This window comes from Cavia porcellus, unplaced genomic scaffold (assembly GCF_034190915.1).
Source record: "Cavia porcellus strain 051 isolate PalLab524CR breed Dunkin Hartley unplaced genomic scaffold, mCavPor4.1 scaffold_15, whole genome shotgun sequence".
NCBI lineage: Eukaryota > Metazoa > Chordata > Mammalia > Rodentia > Caviidae > Cavia > Cavia porcellus.
Genome location: NW_026947498.1, coordinates 72,162,670 through 72,186,991, shown reverse-complemented (window position 1 = coordinate 72,186,991; position 24,322 = coordinate 72,162,670). Strand labels below are relative to the sequence as shown.

The window sequence follows — 24,322 nt, the reverse complement described above, 5'->3', positions numbered from 1 at the left end:
TACAGTAGGAGGTACAGTAGAGAAGGTCTCACTTCAGAAGCTGACTTTGAGTAAGAATCTGAAGGAAATGAGAAAATGAGAGATAAAATAGCCACAAAGCTTCTGTGGAAAAACATTCCATTGAGAAGCTCCAGTGCAAAGGCTCTGAGGTGAGAGCCCGTCTCCTGTGTTAGGGAACAGTGGAGAAGGCCAGTGCAGTGGGCCTGGGCAGTACAAGAAGAGGACTGCGAGATGGACTGCGGGGAAACCTTCCGGGTCTGGTGAGTTCGGAGTGCAGGACAGCGGCTGGGTTTGCAGCCGAGGAGCCCGTGGCAGGCAGAAGTGCAGCTTGGTTCTCACTGTTTCAGTCAGCCACAGCCCAGATGTGTTAAATGGAAGGTCCCAGAAAGAAATCCCTGAGTTTTGTTTTGCTTGTGATGCTGCGGTTGAATCCAGGGCCTTCATATGAATGAGCTGTATCCACAGCTCTTTTTATTTGGGCCAGGGTCTAAGTCACTAAGTTGCCCGGACTAGGCTTGCACTTGTGCTCCTCCTGCCTCTGCCTGCCAGGGTACTGAGATTACAGGCCTGTGACCCTGTGACTGCCTAAGTGTGTGCTGTGCCGGGTGGCAGGGATGCAGTCTCACGCTGCCCTGCCCACCTAAAAGGTAAGCACTCCTGTATTGGGGCACCCCTAGTGTGTGTGCGTGTGCGCACCGTGGGGTAGTCAGTAGGTGTCTACATTATCATTTTGATTGTCAACTCAGCTGTTTACGTTTTGCAGTGCTGGTGTCCAGGTAACCTTACTTCACTGCCTAGTGATCTGAAGCACAGGAGTAGTGTTCTGGCCATTTATGTGTGCTAAGGAGAAGCCATGACGTGTTCCCCTCAAGTGAGAAAATGAAAGGACAGTAGTTTGAAAGAGAGCCATGGTTGCATAACTTCTACTGCAGCATATTGTTACAGCTGTATTTTACTGGTTATTGTTAGTCTCTCATTGAAGCTTCAGGACTATTGGGGGACTCCTATACATGAGAGTTTAATGGCATTAGCCTAGCTGCTGTTTTTTGGTGTTGTTTTGTTTGTTTTGTTTTTTTTTAACCCAGATGCTGTAAGGTAGTGGTTCTGACTGAATTGATGAGAAGAGTTTAATTCTGCATAGGTCCTGAAAGTAGAGCTAATAATAACACTTCAGACAGGTTATAAGCTGCAGGAAAGAGAAATGGGTATGGCACCAAAGCTTGGCGTCTTAGCCTGAAGCATGGAGTAACCACTAACTGAAATTAACTACAGGAAAATAGTTGGAGAAGCCCATCCAGAGCTCAGTGTAATCAAGATGTCTGTAGACACGCAAGCAGAGATGTGCAGGCCTGGGGGATCCTGGGGGAATGTCTTGAGTATCCTCCCTTTGAAAGCTCATCAGTTTGCTGTCTCACTTTCTTATTTATATTCTCTCTCTCTCTCTCTCTCTCTCTCTCTCTCTCTGGCTCTCATCCCCTCCCTCCCTCCCACTCTGAGTGTGTGTGTGCACACGCACAGGGCACATGTTTGCTGGGCCACGCTCAGGGCCTTATGTATGTAGGCAAGCATTGTGTCACTGAGCTACATTCCCAACCTCTTTTTTTTTTTTAAAGTAAATTTTGTATTTACTTCATAATATACACATGTTTCCTTTTATATAAAAATAGTTTAGTTACTGTGGTAGGCAGATTATATCCTGTGAGCACTTCAAAGCGGAAGACTTTCTGCACCTGAAGGCAGAAGACAGACTTGTTAGAAGAAAGAAATTTGAGTAACTCTCCTGCAACATAGAAAGCATGAGAAAGTATGGCAGACAGCTGCTAAGCATGGAAAGGAGGGACCCTAACTGACAGCACCAAGGAAACAGAACAGGGATTGCAGGCCTGCAGCTGCAAAGAGCTGAGTTAGACTGCAACTGGGATGAGCCCAGAAGCTTCTGCTCAGCCTGACTTGTGACCTTCACAACTGAAATGAGTAGGTGTAAGCCACTACATTTTTTTTTATTTGTTAGAATAGTAAAAGAAAAACAATGTGATTACCTTGGAATAAAATGATGATCAAAGAAATAGGTTTTTCTTGTGGTTATTTCTACCCTCTAGCATACTACCAGTAACTGTAGAGGTTTTTGGGGGTTGTGTTGTGTTTTGTTGATACAGGGTCTTACTACGTAGTTGGGGCTGCCCTCAAGCTCACTGTGTAGCCCAGGCTAGCCTCACCTTCAGCAACGATCAGCCTATCTCAGCCTCCTGAGTACTGGGATTAAAGGTGTGCCTTTGTGCCAGGCAACTCCAGAGGTATTTGTATTCAAAATGCTAAGTCAGATCATGGTGAAGTTCAGTGGACCCTACATCTGATTTCTTTCAGTCCTAGATATGGCAGGGAAAATTAATTCAGTGCTGCTTACTGAGCCAAGTGCAAATGCTTACAGTGTAACTTACCTGGCTACTTGTTGCTGGGGACTATTACCCTATTGTTTTTCTCCCTGTTAGAATCTCTTTAATTGGTTCTTCCAAAATACATATTTTTGCCTCCAGTGGTGGCACAAGTCTTAATCTGAGCACCTGGGAAGCTGAAACAGGAGGATCACTGCGAGTTCCAGGCCTGCCTGGGCTATCTAGTGCGTTCAAAGGCAGCCTGAACTACCTAGCAAGACTGTCTAAAAAAAAATAAAGGGCATATTTTGTGTAAATGCCTGGCTTTCCCTCCTTTTACTACAAGGCCAGGTCGTAGCCTCTGCATTGATTGAGACAAATCAAGGTAGTCAGATGAGTTTTCATCTTTTCCTATGTCTGTACTCGACTCTGTCTGAATGGAATTTTTCTGTGACATTGTTCACTCAGTTATTGCCTCTATCCCCAGCATCTTCTCTTGTCTTTCCTTTACACCCATTACTTCTGCTTGCAAAGGCTTACCTATATGTTGGGGAGAAAAGCTTCAGTTGATTTGCTCTTCTAGTTCAGCTGCTCCACTGTGCCCTCAACCTTTAGAATAGTGCCTAGCAGCTAATGGGGGATTAATAAATATTTACTGAAAGAAATAAACCTTAATTTCCTCTTTCTCCAGATTTTTTTCTTTAACAAGTTCTTAATATGAAGTGTCTGAACCTATCACTGTATGAAATGTATCTTCTTACTCTTATTCTCTAATGACCACATAACTCTCTTTGTTACTCTTTAAAGACCACATAGAATGAATGAATGAATGGTGACTTATTTAGCCATCTCCTTCTTGAAAGTGTTGTTTCTATTTTTCATCATATTGTAATTTGCTAAAAAAAATTAATAGTAGTTACAAAATACTAAAGCGAATCTTCAAAAAGTAAGCAAAAAAAGTTTAGAATGCATAAAAGATGAAGAATCAGTTTTCAAGTTTCAACTTCTGGCTGAAGAGTTCAAAAAAGAACAAAGAAGACAGATGGCTACTAATAATGGATTAAAAAAAATAATGGATTCAAGAAGATTTCTCAGACCTAAAGTACCATTGTTATCATACGAAGAGCAAGTAGAATCAGATGTTGTGTTGACAGCAGCAGTGAATCACAAGTGTGTACCAGATAGCAAGTAGAAGGCAGCTACAATTACTGAAGATCACAGGAAGCTGTGCTCTGGGCAAGTCTGGGCCACACGCGAAAGTGGTGCCAGGGTGACAGTATGGCAGAAGCACTGTGCAGGGATCACAGCAGCAGCAGTAGCCCTGATCAGTCAGGCTTTTGGAGTTTAGAGGTGTTACCTGGTAGTATTCTCAGCTTTAGAGTTGGTGGAGGCTAGAGGTCTCCTTAGTGTACTGGTAGATTCCTAGAAGTTTACCTAACAGTCCCAAGAATGTTAGGCTGGATATAAAAGTTAACGTAGGGCCGGGGATTTGGCTCAGGGACATAAGCACCTGCCTGGCGAGCTTGAGGTTGTGAGTTCGATCCCTGGAACAAAAAAAAAAAAGTTAAGGTAAATGGCTAGTAAAAGGCCTAAAGTAACCCAAGATAATTTTGGCTCTCAACCTACAACATTCTGTCTCTCCACAGTCACAGTGTTCTAGTCAGCAAAAGTAAAGCCACAGGATCTTTAATACAGATGCAGTTTCTTCAGAGAACTTCAGTTCACAGAAGTCTTACCCAACAGTAGGATTTTCTTTCATTACAATTTTTTTTTCTGTACTGACTTTGTCAGGCAGATGCTGTGCCACTGAGCTATATCCCCAGCCATCACTGCAGTGTTTTAGTGTTGTTTGAATTTTATGAATACAAACAAAAATTCCTTGGGTATGAATTCTAAAAACATAATAACATATCCCTATTGTAAAACACTCAGACTATACAAAAAGACAACCCATTACTCAGAAATAAGTACTGATAATTTTATAAATACAGCTTTCCAAAAGTGTGTGTTTATTTCAAAACATAATTTGAAACCATTTTGTTGGATTATGAATATTTCATTGAACAAGTGTCTTTCTATCATGGTGGCTCATGCCTATAATCCCAGCATTCTGGCAGGCTGGTTACTTGTTCAGGCTGTAACCTGGGTAATTTAGCAGTTTAGTGAGATGCTGTCTCAAACTCAAAAAAACTTAAAAAGTGCTGGGGATGTAGCTTAGTATGAAGGCCCTGGGTGCAGTCCAGTACCAGAAGAGAGAAGAGGGTGGGGAGATTGAGATTTTCCACATCGATCTGGATCTGCATCAACATTTTTAATAATCCAACTAGAATACTTTAATTCTTTTCCTTTGTTAATCACACATCTGTGTTGTACAGACTGGTTCAGTTGTGCCAGACTTGTTTTGCTAAAAATTACTTTATCTCTGTTTGTTTTAGTTTTGTTTTTTTGAGACAGGGTCTCCCTGTGTAGGCCACCCACACTGCCCACATGCTCAAAGCAGTCTTCCTGCCTCACCCTACAGCATGCTGGGCTCATGGGCCCAGCCACTAAGAATACTTTCTCTCTGGAATGAGACCTGAAATCTAGTCAGATTATTTCCCAAGATTGGAAATTAGGATTCAGATATATTCCACAGGCTCGGTTAAATGAAATATACTCCAGGTAAGCAGCTTTGGAGCCCTAGAGGAATTGAAAGGTACTGAACTTGACATGCACCCCCCCCCCCAATTAAGAGAGACCAAACATAACACTGAAACCAACTTGTTTTCTAATGGCTTTCCCACATACTTGTAACCTGTATGCATGTCACCACATATGCCAGACGCTGTGCTGGGGAGAAAGTAGTGAGAGGAACAAACCAGAACAGTTACTTACCCTTTGGAACTTCCGTGCTGATGGAGAAAGTCCGCAGTAAGGAAGAAGTGGATCTGGAGTGTGGTGAGAACTGGGAGGTGGGCGGGTGGGGGACCTGCCTGCCAGAGGGCCTGACCTCTAAGACTGGGGGTGGGGGGCGGGCAGGAGAGAGAAAAGCCGGGGGAGGAGTGCTCCTGTGGGAACTGGGAGAGCCTTGCTGACCTAGGGATTGTACCTGAGAGGGTCCAGGGTGGGAAGGAGCGATGAATGAGGAGTTCCTGGCTGTCGTGAAACCACCAAGGGAAAGTTCATGGTGAGTGCAAGAGTGCAGAATTGGACAAGACACTTCAGGGCTTTGGATTTGTAATTTAGTGAAAAACTGCTAAAGGATTTTGGGAGAAAAGTATTATAATTTGATTTTTTAAATGTCTTTTGAATGGTAGCTGTGTTTCCTACTCTTAGACTCTGTTAGATATCTTTATATCCTTGTGTTAAATTCTCCTCTAAAAAAAAATCTTAAACTGGTTGGAGTAAATGTCAGTTGTGGTTACTTGTACCAAAAAAGCTGAATTAAGGTAATGACCTTGTAACTGTTTGTATATACAGCCCTGGCCCTTTCGAAGGGTAAATCCCATTTTGTTTATCTGTCTTTCAATTAATGACTAGATCACAAGGATTGTTGCCACTTTTTGGCTGTTGTAAATAGTGCAGTTTTGAATATTTTTGTAAACAGAAAAGCTTTGACTTGTGCTTGGTCAAATCACCAATTGCCTTGGTAATCTTGTCGTGTTACAAAAGTCTTCTTTAGAGACTACTTGTTGGTCTTAAAAATTGTTTCTATGACTACTTTATTAAATTTCAACTTTGAGGGTTAGGGATTTAGCTCACTGGCATAGGTACCTGCCTGGCAAGTGTGAGGTCATGAGTTCATTTCCTGATACAAAAAAAAATTTTTTTTTCAACTCCTATTCCATATGAAAATACATTTTGGTTTAATATAGGAAAAAGAAATACACAGTTTTTCCCAATACTGTGCAATCACTAGATACTTCCAGATAATTTACTAAATATGTGTTCATTGATATGAAACACTATGTTTATATCATAATAGAAAATGTTTCCAAATTTTTATTCCTTTGATCTCTGTTACATATTCTTCTTAGACTGCACTTTGATTTCAGTAGCTTTGTAATACTGCTTTTTAAGATTTTAAAATATAGCTTGCTGCTTATCTTCATTTCTAAAATGTTAGAATGTTCCAAAACTTATTGTATGTTTTTTCAACTTCTAGAAAGAATCCCAATGGAATTCAAACCAGTGTTGGGTTAAAAGCACAGATTTAGGGAATGTGAGGAACAAGTCCACACCCCGCTGATCCGTGACAAGGCACAGATCCTGTGGAGAAAGTGGAGTGTGGGGAAAGGGAGACGTTTTTTCTCAATCCTGCAGGAACAAGTGCCGACCTCACGGGGGCTGACAAGCCCAGGCCCCAGCGGTGGCAGCAGGCAGTTTCACTTCTGCACACAGTACCCCTGTGCACCCACCCTGCCCCACCCCCACACAGTTCGCTTCTCCCATTTCTTCATTTTGGGTATTTTGGGAAGTCCCATCTCCCACACCCTTGGCCTGCACCCTCTGTAAACATTTCCTTGGTTTTAAAAGCTCCAGTCTGAGTTAGTATAGTGAGTCCCTTGCTATCTACCGCCCCCCTTTGTCTAGAGACCCTTTTTTTCAGATGTGAGACCTCAGTCACACCACAGGCTTGTAGTAGCTTTCCCCTTAGAGTTAAAGACTGTTGTGAAAATAGATGACTGTAAGTTTCTATTACTTTCAGGAAAGAATTGTCCATTTTGAATCTTTCTGTGCTGCAAGATGGTATGTCTTCCTTTAGAGGGTTTTCCTTTTTGTACCTTTTCCTACTGATTATGTGTCTTGTTAGCGAAAGGTATTTCTAGGTATTCATTCTCGTTGCTGTTATAATTGGTTAGCCTCCCCTGACCCCATTTTGGGTTTAGGGTTTGGTTTGGGTTTTGTTTTTGTTGGGGAGTTACTGGTATTGGACCCAGGACCTCAGTTAAGTGTACACCTGACCACTGAACTAAGCCTCCAACCTCTTTTTAAATTTTTATGTTGAGATAGAGTCTTGCTAAATTAAATTGCCAGGCTCTCTGTCGTCCTGCCTTGTCCTCTAGAGTAGCAAAGATTCCAGCCATCTTCCCAGCTCCCCCTTGTGTTTTGAACTGTTTGTTCATTACATTAGAAAAGTTTGGCCTGCCCAGTTACTGTTTTTAGTTGATTCTCCTGTTTTCACAAGGGACCGACAGAAGTCATCAGTAGTGCCAAAGTAGAGAAAAGGACCCTGCAGGAAAACTTGGGTGTGAGAACCTAACCCTTCCGTGGCGTTGTGCTCGTCAAGTCAGTGCAAGTGTCTGTCCTTGGTTAAGCAGGGTTTCAGCAGAAACCCACGTGTAGCGGGAGGGGCAGGCCAAGATCAGGGCATGCTACCAGAGGGGAGTGCTGGCAAGGTCCGGAGCGGCTGGGGGCCAGGCCGAGGGCACAGAGCAGGGCAAAAGAGCTGAGCCAGACTCCTGAGGTCACGCGGAAGCCACGTCCAGTTGTAAGCAACAGGCCATGTTTGACAGAGATTAGATACATTTGAATTTACACTTTTAAAAGATTAGCCTAGCTACTTTATGAAAATAGATTAAAGACAAACAGGACTGGTAGAAGAGTCCAGTTTGGAGACAGGAAACCTGCTCATGTTGGACAAGACTGTCAGTTATGTCATTTCACTCTCCTCAGACCTTTAGTCTCTACAGAGTAAAATAAAGGTTTTATTCATTTGAAAAATAAGTTTTATGCATGCACCGCTGTAACAGATCGTCTGACTCTTTGAAAAAGATACTTAGAAGGGGAATACTCACATTTATAGCAGCCAATCATTAATAGTTAAATCTTGGAAGCAACCTGTATGTCAATCAGCAGACAAATGGATAAAGAAAACATGGTATTTATAATCAATGGAGTACTACGCTGCAATAAGGAAGGATAAATTCGAGTCACTTGTAGGAAAATGGATGCACCTTGAGACCATAATTCAAGTGAAATAAGTCAGACACATACACTCAAATATCATGAAGTTATGAGAAACTAAAATTGTAAATCCAGGGCAAAGTAAAAGATAATAAGAAGTAGAAATAGATCTTTCTCAAATGGAAAGGGGTTCAAGAGAAAGAGGACAGGGAGGAGGATAGTAAAGAGCATGAAATAAGCATTCCAATGTGTTATGCACCTGTTCAACAACACCCAGAGTGTAACCCTTATGTACTGCGCTCTTGGACTGAAAAAAAATGAAGAATGAGTTATATATTGGAGTGGGCCACTAGTTTTTTATTCATTGCATGCCTTGTAACTTAATGCAAAGTGTCTGTTGATGTGTTTGTCAGGTTTCCTATGTTATTCGAGACGAAGTGGAGAAGTACAATCGAAATGGAGTAAATGCCCTGCAGCTGGACCCAGCACTAAATAGACTTTTCACGGCTGGCCGGGACTCCATCATAAGAATATGGAGTGTCAGTCAGCACAAGGTGAGCCACGTTAATGTCTGAAGTGCGCTCGGTGACTAGTGACGAGCGACTGTCTAATATGTTGCCTTTTTTCAGTTTCAGACTTAAGGTCTTTGCGCAGTGCGCAGTGAGTGTTTGGTTCACTCTCTAAAGCTGTTGCAACAGAATTCCATGAACCTCTGACAAAAGTATCCCTGTGAGAGTTTCAGAAGTACACTGTTGTAGCCAAAGCAGGAGCAGTGATGCTTGGCTGGTAGAGAATGCTTATTTTCAACAATTTTTTTGCTTTGAGTGTGATCCCCAAAATCTTCTTGGCAACCACGTATTTTTTAAAAGGTTGGGTATGCTTTTACAACTGTGATTGATTTTGAACAATATTTTCTTAACTTAAAAGTGATCACAGTACCCAAAAAACTCCTGGGACCTTTTTTGATAGTATAAGTTTGGTATAAAACTATGGGAACAGAAGCTCCCCTTCTTCAGGAGTTTAACTCTTCCTTCCCTCAACAAGGAGGAGCAGGGTTAGATACCGTGTATGGAAAGATGAATCCTCAGATGGGGAGGACTCCCGGTGTTCTGTTGATGACCTGTATCTTGAGTGTCATAGGAAAAACACCTAAGAAGGGGAAGAAGCAGTTAGGAGTCCTCAGCTGTGTGCTGGACCGTCTCTCCACTTTCATCTTCATTGTGATTTTCATTCTGACAGTAAGCCTTCAAGGCTGCTCTTCTGATCCCTTTCATAGGTGAGGAAACTGTAAGGGCTGGTGAATTTGAACCTAACTAACCTTTTAGTTTTAGTAGTTTTAAAAATCTGTGTCTTTTCAGCAAGCTATACAAGTCTCATGTTCAGTGCAGAAAAAGAACTACTTCCTAGCAAAGCTGCTAGATAAGGTATTTTTAAGTGGATTCAGTCTAGCAGACTTTGAATTCAGTAGCCAATGAAGACAGTAGTATCCCAATGTCAAAAACATAGAAAATTTTAAAAAGTATGTTTGGCTTTCTTCTGTTGTTTTGTTTGTTTATGCGTTTCTGGTTTTTTGAGAGTGGTTCTCATTATGTGGATTAGGCAGAGCTTGAACTCAGTTTGTAGAGGTTGCCCTGGAACTGGAAGCCATCCTCCTGCCTCAGCCTCCCAGTGCTGGGATTATAGGCATGAGCCACCTCACCCAGCTACTGTTCAGCTTTTAAATCCTTCCTGATACTTATATTTGAACTAGGATATATCTTTTTCACATTTCACAATATTTCAAACAAACTAAAAACTCAAAAGAACTAATGTGGAAAATCTGGAAATATGCCTATGTTCTCCTCAAACATCTGTTTCTGGTCTTCCTTTTCTGAGGAGATTGAATGGGATATTCCTCAGATAACCATATAGCAAGCTATTTTCTTTGTCTACATAGTGTCTCAGACTTGCTTGTTTCCAATGTAGGGTGAAACTAGACTCTGCTCTTTAAAGTGCTTCTCCTGGTGATTAGGCCAGATGAGAAGAGTCAGAGTGTCTCTGAATGGAACCCAAGGTCCAGATGGCATTTCCTCAGTCCTGGACTTGCTTCTCCCCTGTTGTTTGTGGTGAGCCTACACCATCACGGAGTCAAACCTTCCCAGCCTGCAGCTTCCCCTCAGCCAGAGGTTGTTGCCTTCACTATCATGAGGCATAAAGATGAAACAATGATGCTGGAAACCTAGAGGGCCATAAGCTGTCCTGAACAGCTGCTTACCATCTGGTGGCTGGAAGCATCATCCATTAGCAGTTCTCTGGAGTCAGTTGTCAATGTTAAGACCTGAAGCAGTGTGTCACACTAGTCAAAGAATCTGAGCATATCTATGACTTGTAATGTGTTTCATTTTCTAGTATAAACTCATATGCTTTCTCTTCCAGCAAGACCCATACATAGCGTCTATGGAGCACCACACTGACTGGGTGAATGACATTGTGCTGTGTTGTAACGGGAAAACATGTAAGTATTTCTTTGGCTGACTGGGGTTCTGGAAGTTTTAATTCATCTTGATAATGTTGTTCATTTTTATGTAAGTTTCTTTATTGAAGTTTGACATATATACAGAAAAGTACTCCAGCCTTAGGACTGCAGTCCTGTAAAATGGGAGCAGTGGACTGCGAAGCCCCTCGTTGCTCCTTTCAGCCCGTGAACCTTGCCGCAGGGTAGCCGCGGTCCGGTCTTCTGAGCACCATGGCTTAGCTTTCCCCGCTGATGAACTGTATATAAAGAGACTTCCAGTACACAAGTATTTTCACCTTATTAATAATACCTTTTTTAAAAAGATGTATTTATTACTTTAGATGTCTGAGTTAAAGAAATTTTCTCTCAGTCAAATTATTTGGACCTTCACTTGAAGCAGTAGAAAAGTTTGCCCTGCCTATTAAAAAAAAGTGTGAGTATGTGTGTGTAGGATAGGATAGCATACAAGGCCGTGTCCGTTAGGTCTAGAGGGAGCTTGTCGGAGTAGGAGTGTGAGCATTAGTTGGAGATAGTGTACCTTGTTTAAGCTTTTCTGCTTTAAAGGTTCCGAGTCATACCACTGACGTTTCGTTAATTCTTTTCCTTTTCTAGTAATATCTGCTTCTTCGGATACAACAGTGAAAGTATGGAATGCCCATAAGGGATTTTGCATGTCAACATTAAGGACACATAAGGTAAAGCACTGGAAACACGCCTATCTTAAGATTTTGTTCTCAGTATCTTAAGTTAGGATTTTAGTACTTCTTATGGCTTGTTTTCTTTTTGCAGATTAGAACATAGTATGTCTGTTCTGTTACAGGATTATGTAAAGGCCTTAGCATATGCCAAGGATAAAGAACTTGTAGCCTCAGCTGGGTTGGACAGACAAATATTCCTTTGGGATGTGAATACTCTGACAGCATTGACTGCCTCAAATAACACTGTCACAAGTAAGATGTTTGAACAAAGTTTCTTTGCAAGTGACCTAAATTGAAATAAAGAGTGATTTATAAAACATCTCTAATAGGTTTGCATTGAGACCAGGGGTTCATATTTTCAGAATGCTTCTGCCTGGCATTTGAGCCTCTAAGAGTATGACTAAACAAGAAGCTAGTTCTTCAGTACAGTCTAAACGTGGTCACTTCTCCAGGTGTCACCTGGTTATTTTTTTGTCCGTGTGTGTATCTTAGCTCCCCAGCTAAAGTAAGTCCCTGCAGGATAGAAGAGCCTATCTGACCACTACTTTACATTTCACACAGCTTTACCTGGCCCAAATCCACACACTCTGCAGGTATTATCAAAGGATATAGTGATTACATGACAAAGTAGGCAGTTTGGTGACTTAAAAGTGTTATTATATATTAAGTGCTTTTGAATTAATGGCCAAGATGGAAGGTACCCAGGAAAAGAAAAGATTTCCAAGACCAATTACAAAAGATTGTTTCAAAGCATCTCAAAAAAAAAAAAAAAAAAAAAAATCAAGTGAATTCCAGAAGAGACGAGAAGTGTGTTTCTAGAAGCAATTCAGAGATTTTAATACAAAGTTAATAGCATAGCTGCTTAATAAACTAACAGATCTCAGACTTACATAACTTAAATTTGAAATTCAGCATCACACTTGCCTAGAGTAGAGCACTCTAGGCCAGTTGTCAGAATGGACTTTAGAAGTACAGTTTTGGTTTAGCCTAGACTGAGAAATCTGTGTTCAAGACATAGGCTTGGACTATCTAGATCTCTCCATCATAGGTCTGTTTTGTCGTGACTCTTTAGAGTGCACGCATTGATGTAGCTAAAGTAGTTGTAAATGAGTGCCTGTGATTCTGGCACGGGAGGCTGAGACAAAAGAATCAACTAAGTTGAAAGCTAGCCTGGGCTGTGTAGTGAGTTTAAACTAGTCTGAACTACATAGTAAAATCCTGCTTCAAGACAAAATGTAGTTCTAATAAAACCTGATACTATGCCAAAAACGGCAAGTCAAAAGTCTAGTGTTTATAATTTTTTGAATTTTCTTTGGCTGTGTTTATCAGGAAATACACGTGAATGTCTAAACACTGCTCCCGGTCTTCTTGCTTCTGCGGTAGCCCAGGGATTGAGGGCTAGACCTGCAGGGGACTGCCATCCTGATTCTTTAGTAGGGTCTCACTGTCCACATGTCAAGCCTGCCTCAGAGAGACACTCAAGAGGAGAAGCATGCACAGTGAAAGTCCAATCTTCTCAAAGCCAGAGATTAGGCTTAGCAGATAGTCTGCTGTGGGTAGCCTTGTTAGAATTACTAGAGAAGATTCTACACAAGGTTTTTGTTTGTACAAGTAATAATAATAATTAACATTCCTCAAATACTTACCAGTAGATGTTTTCCTGAACACTTAATATGTGTTAATTCCTTTACTTAGGATTTATTGGTATGTTTACTGCAAAATTACGGTCCTACAGTATAAACAGTTTTACATGAAGATTTTTTATTTCTGTGATAATGAGTTCTGAGTTACAGGATGTAAACGTGATTCTTGCTGTTCAGTGTATCACCTTGTTTTTCTCTGATCTGGTATGTGAAAATGGCATTTTTGCTGACTTGTATTTCCTTGACTAATTCTGAATGTGGACATTTTTTCATGTTTATTGGTACAAGTATGTTTTTGAAAATATATTACTTATGTAGATGGTTCTTAGATGACAGTGCAGTTGTTAAGCAAATACTTACCAGGCAATTGTATTACTCAAACCCAGAAAAAATGTACGTTTTAATGACACTGTTGTTGGGCTGGGGATATAGCTCAGTGGCATAAGCGCCTGTCTGGCAAGTATGAAATCCTTAGTACGATCCCCAGTACCAAAAAAATAAAGATACTGATGTTTAGAGTGGCATATAGCTCAGTGGCATAAGCGCCTGTCTGGCAAGTATGAAATCCTTAGTACGATCCCCAGTACCAAAAAAATAAAGATACTGATGTTTAGAGTTATCTTCATTATAGTGAATATCTTTCACTTACAGTAGTCATAAAGATAAGGGTTTTTTTAAATTAAATAATTAACAGCTGCCAATTTTGTTAACATTAGCTCCATTTATCCTCAATAGCTTCTTCTTTAAGTGGGAACAAAGATTCTATTTATAGCCTGGCCATGAATCAACTTGGAACAATCATTGTCTCAGGGTCCACTGAGAAGGTAAGGAGAAACCTTACAACCATAAGAAAACAAAGAAACCAAAATAATTTGGTCTCTAAAATTATTAAATACATGGGCAGTTTTGCCTGGCGGATGCTAAAAGATGTTAATTTGTGTGAGTAAGGGTATAACTATGTAACTGCTGTATGTATAGCAATGGGGGTATGCCTATTTGGGGACATTAAAAAGGCTCCCTTCCAAGGTTAAGAGCTGTAGACAACTGACATTGACTGAAGCAGTATCTAATAGTTGTCTTTGACTTGTAAAAGTTATTTAAATTTCATTATATATTCAGTTTGTGTAATATCTGTTAAAATTCACAGGTTTTAAGGGTGTGGGATCCAAGAACATGTGCAAAATTAATGAAGCTGAAAGGACACACAGACAATGTGAAAGCGCTGCTGTTGAACAGAGATGGCACCCAGGTATGCGGTTTCATGTGACACCGACTTGATGGCCTTAACAGAGGTTTCCTCACTTCACATGAGATTGTCCAAGTTGAAGCCTCATTTATAAATTGTGACCTAAATTTTAATCTTCAGAATTGCGTATATAGTCCATATTTTAAAACTATTCTGGCTTCATCACTTTTAAATGAAGGAAAAAACAGAAATTTTCTTTAGAATAATTCCAAAACAAATGAGTAGATGCATAGAAGTTAAAGTAACTAAAAACGGATGTTGGTGGCATGTGTGTATAATTCCAGCGCCTAGAGAGACTGAGGCAGGAGGATCACAAGATTGAAGACCCAGTCTGAAAATAAAATTAAGGAGGACTCAAAAAAAAAAAAAGGAGGAGGAGAACTCAGCAGCACTGCCTGGTTTCAGTCCCTGGCACTGGCGGCGGGGTTTTGCGGGTAGGGGAGTGGGTGCCTGTGCCTGTGGTAAAGCGAAAGGGAGTTTGATATTGAACACTTTCGTATTAAGTGGAAAATCTCACATTTTTTGTCCGTTGACTGGTCTATAAATTTAACTTTCTAATACCACTTAGAATCAGCACTTCAGAGAAAAAAACATCTCAGAAATATTTGAACATTAGCTTGTTGATTATAGAATATATGAATGAGGAAATCGTAATTCATTTGTTCTGAAATAGAAATGGAAAAATAATTTTCATCAATGTAAATAATAGACAAAAACTGAACAGCATTGCATGGTAGTGTATCCCTTTAGCACGTACCTGTCGCCCGGCCATTTTTCTTTCCGAAAGCAGTGAGAAGTTAAAACATGATTGGAATTGATCGTGCTGGTGAGGGCCTGGTGAGGAGGAAGGTACCCTCAGCCTGTTGTTACTCCTCTGGGCAGGACAGTGAAAATCACCTGACAGGTGAAACAGAAAAACTTTGGTTGCCAGGCTTAGTGGGTTTAGATTCTACTGTGGATAGTCGTGCAAAGTAAAGCAAGGCAGGCACTTTTCAGAACCAGAAGCTCCCTGTGACTTGGAGAGACTCTTTGGAAGTGGGAGGATCTTGACATTTATATACTGTGTATCTTGAGGGCAGCCCTGCACTTTCATTGGTCTTCAATTTCTTCATCTGCAAAGTAAAACCAATCTGTAGCTTGTATAGTGAAAGAGAATATATATGCAGCTGTTGTCTTGCTTTCAGCTAGGCCATTTTGTAGAACGGTCACATTTCTGTGACGCCTCACTTTCAGTGACTCTAAGCAGCCCGGGGCTGGCAGCTTCTCGCCGCTCTGCAGTGGAGTTTCGTGGCTGCACTTGAGGTGGTCACCCAGACCTGTTCAGTTAACTTCATTGAGGGCTAGCGGCATCTCTGGTTGCCCATGGGGATGTGGGCCCGGCAGGCCTTCCACGGCGCCTTCTGTACTGTAGTGTGTGCCTTGCTTCCTGTTTCATCCAAGTGGGTGTGCTCCTCCAAGTCATCTAACTGTCACGTGTACAGAGCTATACTTGCACTTCCACTGAAGTCAGCTGCATTTTACTATAAGCAGGAACAATAGTGTGTCTCTACTCTAAAAACTGTCAGTCTTACGGAGTGCATAATTGATAGGTTTTCATCCATTTTCCTTATTAGCAATTACAGACTGAAGTTTACTACAAATAATACAGCACAATTATATTAGTGAATCAGTCAACAAAAGAACTATAATAAGTGCTCAGGAAAAAAAAGAGGAAAGAAGAAATATCTACTTTCTGAATTTTGATCTGTTGTAATATAGAAGAGATAGCTAGTTTCTGGCCTAGAATGCATATTGTGTCCTGCAGGATGGCCATGCAATTTTGTAATATAGGTCTCTGGTGGCATTGTTAGTTAGGGACGTATGCTACAGCAAACAGAAACACCAAAATGACACCCAGGATTTGGAGGCAGTTTTATTTTACGTCAGTGTGCAGTGGTCAGGATGATTCCTAGAATGTCAGTCCCCAGTCTTTGGTGACCTAGGGGATATATGAGATAAGCAAGCGGGAAGTACAGAGGCAGAATGGCTTGTCAGTTGGGGATTGGTTTTTACAGTGTGCATCGAAGTGACCAGCTGTGCATCACGATGACTAACCATTTCTAAGAGACAGGAACAGCTGGAACTGGAGCAGGAGCTATTACCTGGGCAACTAAGAAACTGACGTACACTGGCGGGGGGGGGGGGGGGGGGAGACTCTGCCTGTTCACTCTGTTCATTTACTAAATTTAAGTGAGACTTTGCACAAGGGAATTATTCCTGTGAAGGCAGTCAGTATTACAGTTGCTTTGATTCGTGCCGAGAGTCACTTGTCTTTAGATTCCTTGTATTCTTGAGGAACCAGCACAGCCTGTCACCTTGGCTTGAGTTGAGCAGGTCTTTGTATATCGCTCAGTTGTTTTTGGCAGTACAAATCCCAAGCCTAACTTACAAGTCTACGGGTCTCCATGTCAGGCTGCTGTGTCTCGGCGGTGTGTGTGAGTGACCATCCCACAGACGTGTGTTGATGAGCATGCTGGCCCCAGCCCATGGGTGCTTCCATCTTCACTGGAAAACAGCATGATCAGAGCTTCAGAATTTAGTCCACTGAGTCTGACACAGTGGAACAGTCTGGGGCCTTCTGTTGTGATTTCTGAAGTCCTTTCATCATGAACATCTTCATGTTTATCTGGGGGAAGATACGGAAGCAGTGAAAAATATTGTGGTGGCTCCTCCAGCACCTGCAGTGTAGCAGGCACTAGAATTCCTAATGCTGCAAAGGTGATGGCCAACATTATACCCTAAAAGAAGTTGCTGTCTGTTGGGGACCTCATTGTTTTGTATGCTTAGGAAACTGATTACCATGAGAGATTCTGTGTTCTATATCAGGATTGATGTAACTAAATTTTCTCATCTGCTTTTCTCTGTACTCTGGATTTTGAACATACTGCTTCCTTGTTGTAAGTCGCCCAGGTTGTGAGGACTTCTAAATCATCACCTAAATCATCACCTATGCCTCCTTTCACCTCCGTTAGACCTTATTCTTGGTAGGTGGGTGTGGACCAGAGTCTTACTGATAGTATTGCCACCTCCTGACCTCTAGCCCAGACTGCTGTGGCTCTCCACATGTAAGCTGATGATCTGCTTATAACCTTACCCTTAATGTTTCTGGGTCTATTAGTCTCTTTGTCATTTTGCCTACTATTTGGAATAGATGATTAAAGCCCTGATGTTCCTGGCAGTTTGTGGAGAAGCATCGTAGAGTATATTCATTTGATGAAACCTGCCTAGAAGACCCTTAAATCATGGGGCAGGCCAGTAAATCCTTAACATTTCTAAAAACCTCATCTGTTCAGTCACCTTCCAGATCTCCAAGCCTACACTGTCTTTTCTTTGAGAAGCTCTTTGCTTACTTAATTCATACTCCAACACCTGCAGTTCTTTTCCTTCAGAGTCATTCTTTTTCACAAGGAAATGAAGCTTTTGTCCTCTCTGCATGTCACCACAGTAACTGCTGGAGAACACCAGGCAAGCTAAGTGTGGGTCTGGGACGGCCAAGTCAGCCTGTTTCTCTCAGGCTCACAGTATGCTCAGCCTAACGTGTGTGTCAGCAGCTTTTGTATAGTTGACTCTCCTGTGTGTTTGGAAATTGTCAGAGTTGCTAATGTCAACCCACTTGAGGCTCAGTTGCAAAGAGTTCAAGGTAGTAGAGGGCGAGTAGTCAGCCTGGGACTAGGTCTTGCTGCTGATTGCTATCAGTAGAATCCAAGTGGCTTACGAAGTTGCTAGGACTCCAAAACCGTGAGAGAGGAGATGAGACAGTTAGGACCATGACTAGCCTCGTGCAGTGTTTGTCAAATCTGGTATATATCAGAATCACTTGGAAGGCCTGGTAAAGTGCCCAGTTCCGGGCCTCGCCACAGTTCTTGCTCTGTGGTCCAGGTGGGGAGGCCGATGCTGCTGGGCTCACTGCAGCATTATCTTTAACTGCTTTCAGCCCCTTCTCCCCATCAGCAGATGATCAGAACAGGACTTGCCTGCAGACCTACGATCCACAAGCAACCAAGGAGAAAGGGCAGAGGCCTATGAGAGGTGTCTCCTGCTTGAGCATTTCAGACTGTGGTCCAGGGTTGTCAGAAACCTTTGCCAGGGACATGCAGGCTATTTATTAGACAGATGTGTGCCATGGTGTAGAATCAGTGCAGAAGTTAAATGCAAGGCACAAGAAAGCAAGAATTCCTTAGTAGGTTTCTAACTTCTTCTTTGTTTGCAGTGCCTCTCTGGCAGTTCTGATGGGACAATTCGTCTTTGGTCCCTTGGCCAGCAGAGATGTATAGCAACATACCGAGTACATGATGAAGGAGTTTGGGCCTTGCAAGTCAATGATACGTTCACACATGTATATTCTGGAGGAAGGGACAGGAAGATTTATTGTACAGACCTAAGAAATCCTGATATGCGAGTGCTCATCTGTGAAGAAAAAGCACCGGTTCTTAAGGTATGTCGTATGTTTTAGTTTTGTAACTTAGGCTGTTACATGGTTAGCCAAGTATAGCAAAATCTGTATTAGAACATGAGTTAACTGTGGGACTTGACAGAAAAGCTCTTCTGTCAGAAGAAGGACTTAGGTGGCAAGGAGAATGGCAGCTGTCTGGGTAGGAGAGTATCCAGGTAGATAACCGGGTCAGTGCGGGGCCGTTTGGCCAGTCACCTGCTGAATTCTTTGTGCTGCTCGGGGCCGTCAGGGGTGCACGGCTCTCCCGCTGAACTCTGTGAGCGTGTCTCGCACTTGCTCCTCCGCTTGCCTCACTTCTCTGAGCTGTCCATAGGAGGAGAAATGTGAGCCGTTAAGGTTGTCTGTCAGCAGACACCGATACAAAGTACAGTGTGGAAAATGTGTCCATGTTGTCAGGAGTAGAAGAGCACGCCTGAAGCAGAAGAAGAGCTAGCTGCTTCGAAAACCAGGCGTCCCCACCTGCCCAGCAATCCTGATAATTAAGAGAGGACCTGGCATAGAGGCACTCCCTGATGGAGCAAACCAGTGACCATTTAAGAAAGCAGATCAGCGAGGCTGCGCCAGCACAGCATGTGGGCAGGTGGCAGGCTAATGGGAAAGAAACTCTCCAGTTGGAGTGCTGCACATGCCAGGGTATCTAGACTGCAGAGCAAGATAAGAACTTGACACAAATGTAACCAAGAATTACAAAGAACATATCTGACCTGAGGAAGACTCCTGAGAGCGTGGAGTCCAGCCTCCAAATCTGGAGTTCCCTGAAGGAGGAGGAGCAGTGAGCACGTTTAGAGGACTTCCATTCGTATCACATGTACATGTGTTTAGGATCCGGTGTTTTTAACATAGAGAATATATATAGTAGTATGTTTCCAGGGGTCCTGTCCGTGGATAAAGGGTCCTCTTCTGTTGATTGTTCAAGTATGGTGCTTTGTTTTTTGTGTTTTGTTTTGTTTTTTGTTTTTACTGCAGACATTTTCAAAAAGGAAAGAACTGTGTTTCTTTGTTGTACTATCAAGAAAAAATATAGAAACTAGAGTAGCAAAAACAAAATTGTGCAAAGTCTTTATCCGTTTGACTGTATTCATTTAGGTCTCTCAGCCACACATAAAACTTCAGCCAGTCTTTGGTAAGATGTTATTCCTGTTACACTTTTACAGGACTGCAGTTTCCTTTAGCAGAGAGACTCCATAGTCTGTTGCCTCTGTGGCTCTTTAACACGTGCCCTAGTGTAGTCAACATGCAGTTGTTGAATAAAGCAATATTTTTGTGCTTTGTTTTCAGATGGAGCTTGATAGATCAGCTGATCCTCCCCCTGCAATCTGGGTTGCAACAACCAAGTCTACAGTAAATAAATGGGTAAGCGACTCACTGAATTCCTGGCGAAGATTTATGAACATGTGGTTTGTCATTGTAAACCTTCCAGGCACTTTTGGGCAGTGACAAAAACCTAAAAACCTTTGTCAGTGGGGGTGTAGCCCTGAAGATGATACTAATAGTCAAATTAGTAGTCAAAATGAAACCTGTGACTCTTTGTCAGGAGCCAAGATATATATTTGAGGTGTTTGAAAGGATGTGTTGTTTGATAAACGAGTAAATACTGTGTTAGCATAACTTCTGACTGCATGAAACTACATTTGAAAGTAGGTAGTCTAAGGACCAACAAGTCAGAAATCTGTCAGGATTCTAATTTTTCTAAACATAAAAGAGCATAGCCAGGTGTGGTAGCACACACCTGTAATCCCATCATTCAGGGGCGGAGGCAGGAGACCAGCCTGCACTACATGGCAACACCCTGTCTCAAAAAAAAAGCACATAAAACTGCTCTCAAGTTTATTTCCTTTTTGTTTATATCATGAAGAGCAAGGATGGAGTAGAACAAAATAGAGAAGGCATCCAGAGCATCGTTAACTCTTAACTCTTAAAGAATCAGGTTTTTCTGTGTGGCAGACTCTGGAAAGCAAGAGAGAATGTCTGCATTTCTTCCTGCTTATATGCAGGTCAGATGCTCTCTGTGTAAAAACTTACATCTCTTGTCTGAATTTCATTGTGCCAACTTTGGATCAAAATAATTTTATCTGGAAGAGTATTCCAGCTTTTATGCCTGTTGTTTTCTCCCAAAGGATGCTATTTCCTCCCTTTTTTTCTTAATATGATAGTAATTATACTGTTACTAAATATTTTTGGTTGATAATAGTAATTAAGTGTTCCTATTTGCTTTTTCTTACCATCTTAGAGACGAAAACTTGTAAAGCATAAAATGATTAAATAAATTTTGTTCCTCTAGACACTGAAAGGAATTCATAATTTTAGAACCTCTGGAGATTATGACAATGACTGTTCAAGTCCAATAACTCCCCTTTGTACACAACCTGACCAAATTATAAAAGGTAAGATTGTAAAGTCTCATATCTTTTTTAAAGGCAAATTATAGTTACTAAGAGATTGATAAAAAATAGAGGTAATGATACTTCTTTAAATGCAATTCAGGCTACACATGTGGCACATGCCTGTAATCCCCAGTACTCAAACAAAAGAAAAAAGAATATTAATATAAAGGTTTATTTTTAGTACAAAAAGTTGTTTTTAATTTTGGTGACTTTCAAAAATGGACTTTGAGTTCATTTTTATTAACATATTAATTATACACATTAATGGAATTCAGTGTGGTATTTTAATACATGCATTAGTACAGTGATTAAATCCACCTCCCCTGCTTCTTTCCAGGTGGTAGTAATCATTGTTCTGTGTTCAGATCAGCTTTTTTATTTTCATTACTGTCCTATACAAGAGAACGTGCAGTATTTGTCTTTTTGTGTCTGGCTGATGTCACTTAATGTAATGTCCTCCAGTTGCATCCATTTTGCTGCAAATGACAGTAGTACTTTATCCTTTATGGCTGAATAATACTCCATTGTGTATGTGTGCCACATTTTTTTCAGCATATCAGAGGAATAGCTGGACTCCTTTATTTATTGCAGCATCATTCTTGAGTTAATTATTTTGCCCAACAGCAGAATAGCCAGGATAGAGCCAGCAGCCTCTTTGTAAAATACAGTAAGTCCCCAAGTTACAATTGAGTTCTGTTCCAGGAAAACGTTCATAAGTCAGATTCATTTGTAAGTCCAGCAAAGTGAGTGTCGTAACTTTGACACAACTATGTAGTGTAAAGCATAAAAAACCAAACACACACAAGAATACAGTAAGTCCTCAATTGTGCTCTATTGTACACTATCACACGTTTACTGTGTGCTTATTTAGCACACAGTATCCAGCAGACATGTGAGGTATTTCTGCCATTTGTTCACGTCTAGGAATGTTGATAATACGAGGTCCATTTGGAAAGTCAGGGACTTACTGCATACTGTGGAGGGTTTAATATCTTTTGACACAAGCAGAATAAGGCAAGTGTGGTCCTTCTCTTTCCTAGTAGCTAACATAGCTTGTATTATACACTGTGAATTTAAATATACAAAGATTATCTAATTATGTTTTTCCCCCACTTTTAGGGGGTGCTAGTATTATTCAATGTCACATTCTTAATGATAAGAGGCATATATTAACCAAAGATACCAATAATAACGTGGCATACTGGGATGTATTGAAGGTGAGTATCTTTTTAGTATTATATATAGGTTGTTGGATTGTATACTCCTTTATTTTTCCTTTTATATACATGATAATATATAAATAAAGAATTGCAATAAAACTTTATTTTTGGGTAGGTACTTTATTATATGTATGTTAAATAAGTCCATAGTTTATCTTTTTAAGCACCTAAACTGTTTGAATGGAACCATTTTCTCTGGTTAGTTTTTTACAAATTGTGCTATATACTGATTTACCTTAGAGCTAATATTTGTGCAGGGTAATTGATGTGGGGACAGCTGACCTGAGCACTATAGTATCTTTAGCAATATCCCTAGTATGTCTACCCACTAAATGCCACTAGGCCTCCACCCACCCAGTTGTGACAGCCAAACCTGTCTCCAAATATTGCGAGATATTTAGAGGAAAGAAGAATATAGAATTACCCTAGATTGAAAGCCATTGGAGTACACAAAATAAATTTTGCTATTTCTTAGGATTTATAGCCCTCACTCAGCATCTCTGACAGGAGCAGAATACAACTTTGGGTCACATTGCCTTCTATTCCCTGGAACTGTTGAGATGCATTCAGCTATTTAGCCACATTCTAAACAGCAGTCACTTCGTATCCTATAATGTCATATTTGTTCATTTGCCCAGCAAATATTTCTTGGACTTAGTGATTATTGTGAGCATAGAACCAGGTTTAAGAAATAAATGATGGGAAAGCCTGCACCACAGTCCCTTGTGGTAGGAGGGAAAAGAAGAGTTGAAGAGTAAACAGGTCATACAGTGACTTATGGGCAGGGTGGTTACACCCTGATAGCTGGAGAGAGCGAGAGAGCTTCATGATAGAGCAATCGTTTGAACAGGGCTTAAAGATATCCAGATGGCTAATGGGGAGAAGGCATTTCAAGAAGGAGTAAATGCAGAGGCTTTGAAGAGGGAAGGTGCATGCTCCTTTAACTTGATGGGTTTTATTTATTTGGAAAGCAGAGTAAATATAAGGGACTGATGGAGGTATAGGGATAAAATATGGCAGTTAGGTCCTTTCCCAAAGAGTCTTAAATCATAGGCCCACAATCCACCTTTTTGTGGTACTGCTGCAGACTACTAGATCGTTTTTAGAGCAAGGGAATAGCATGTCCAGAGTCCTAGTCATGTGTGTAATGGGATTCTGGAAGCCCAGAGATAGATGTCTTAAGCATCATATTTTGGGGATCTAATGACAGAAAAAGAGAATGTAAAAGAAGACTTGGAAAGATCTGGTGTTTTGGTTAAACTGATTATAAAGGAGAGAGAGTCACTTAAGTTAACTTTATGATCTGAAGAAAGGTAAGCAGGCTCATTACTGAGAAAAAGGAGCCGTCTCTGACTAGAAACCTGCGCCTGATCTCTGCTTTCCCTCCCCGTGGGGCAGTTATGTGGAGAGTCCATTACCAAACAGCTGCTGGGTGAGTGTGGTTTCAGAGCCTCCAAGAGACTGTAGTTACTTGTTTGGAAAGTCTGCAGCAGGGGTCAAAGTCTGTTGTTTTCTCTACCGTACAGTAATGCTTGCCAGGGATCGGATCCCCAAATTTATTTCAGAGAGGAGTCAGTCCCGTGGAGGTTGGGAGGGTCCAGTACATCCCTCAGGAACTCATCAGCAGAGCTTCTTGATTCTTCTGTTTGAAACTCCACCATAAATGTGGCCTTGTCTCTGCCTTAAGACTGGGCTTCACTTCATGCTGCCCAGCACCTAATTGTCTTCAGAGAAACTGATCAAGCCAGCCACTTCAAGTTCGACTTTCGCTTTGGGTTGGTGCCAACTTGTGGTCTGATACAGCATTGCCATGTGAATAAGGGGCAGTTCTCCTCAGGTGGGACCCAGAGCTGACATGTGCCATGGTTAGCATTTCCGTGTAACCTG

At 41.3% G+C, this 24,322-nt stretch overlaps 1 protein-coding gene across 3 annotated transcripts in view; it reads left to right on the top strand.

Annotated features, from left to right (window-relative positions):
• Wdr48 (WD repeat domain 48) overlaps positions 1-24,322 on the top strand; it is a 47,057-nt gene that overhangs the window by 8,797 nt on the left and 13,938 nt on the right. For 2 of the 3 annotated variants that reach the window (XM_003464143.5, XM_023562590.2), the window contains exons 2-11: positions 8,672-8,812; positions 10,674-10,752; positions 11,365-11,447; positions 11,573-11,702; positions 13,829-13,917; positions 14,241-14,342; positions 18,589-18,813; positions 20,110-20,184; positions 21,113-21,215; positions 22,335-22,432. In XM_003464143.5, the coding sequence (XP_003464191.2) occupies positions 8,672-8,812; positions 10,674-10,752; positions 11,365-11,447; positions 11,573-11,702; positions 13,829-13,917; positions 14,241-14,342; positions 18,589-18,813; positions 20,110-20,184; positions 21,113-21,215; positions 22,335-22,432 (1,125 nt within the window). Of the gene's footprint in view, positions 1-5,194; positions 5,310-8,671; positions 8,813-10,673; positions 10,753-11,364; positions 11,448-11,572; positions 11,703-13,828; positions 13,918-14,240; positions 14,343-18,588; positions 18,814-20,109; positions 20,185-21,112; positions 21,216-22,334; positions 22,433-24,322 lie in introns of those variants that run through there. The other variant, XM_063225159.1, reaches the window with a different exon arrangement.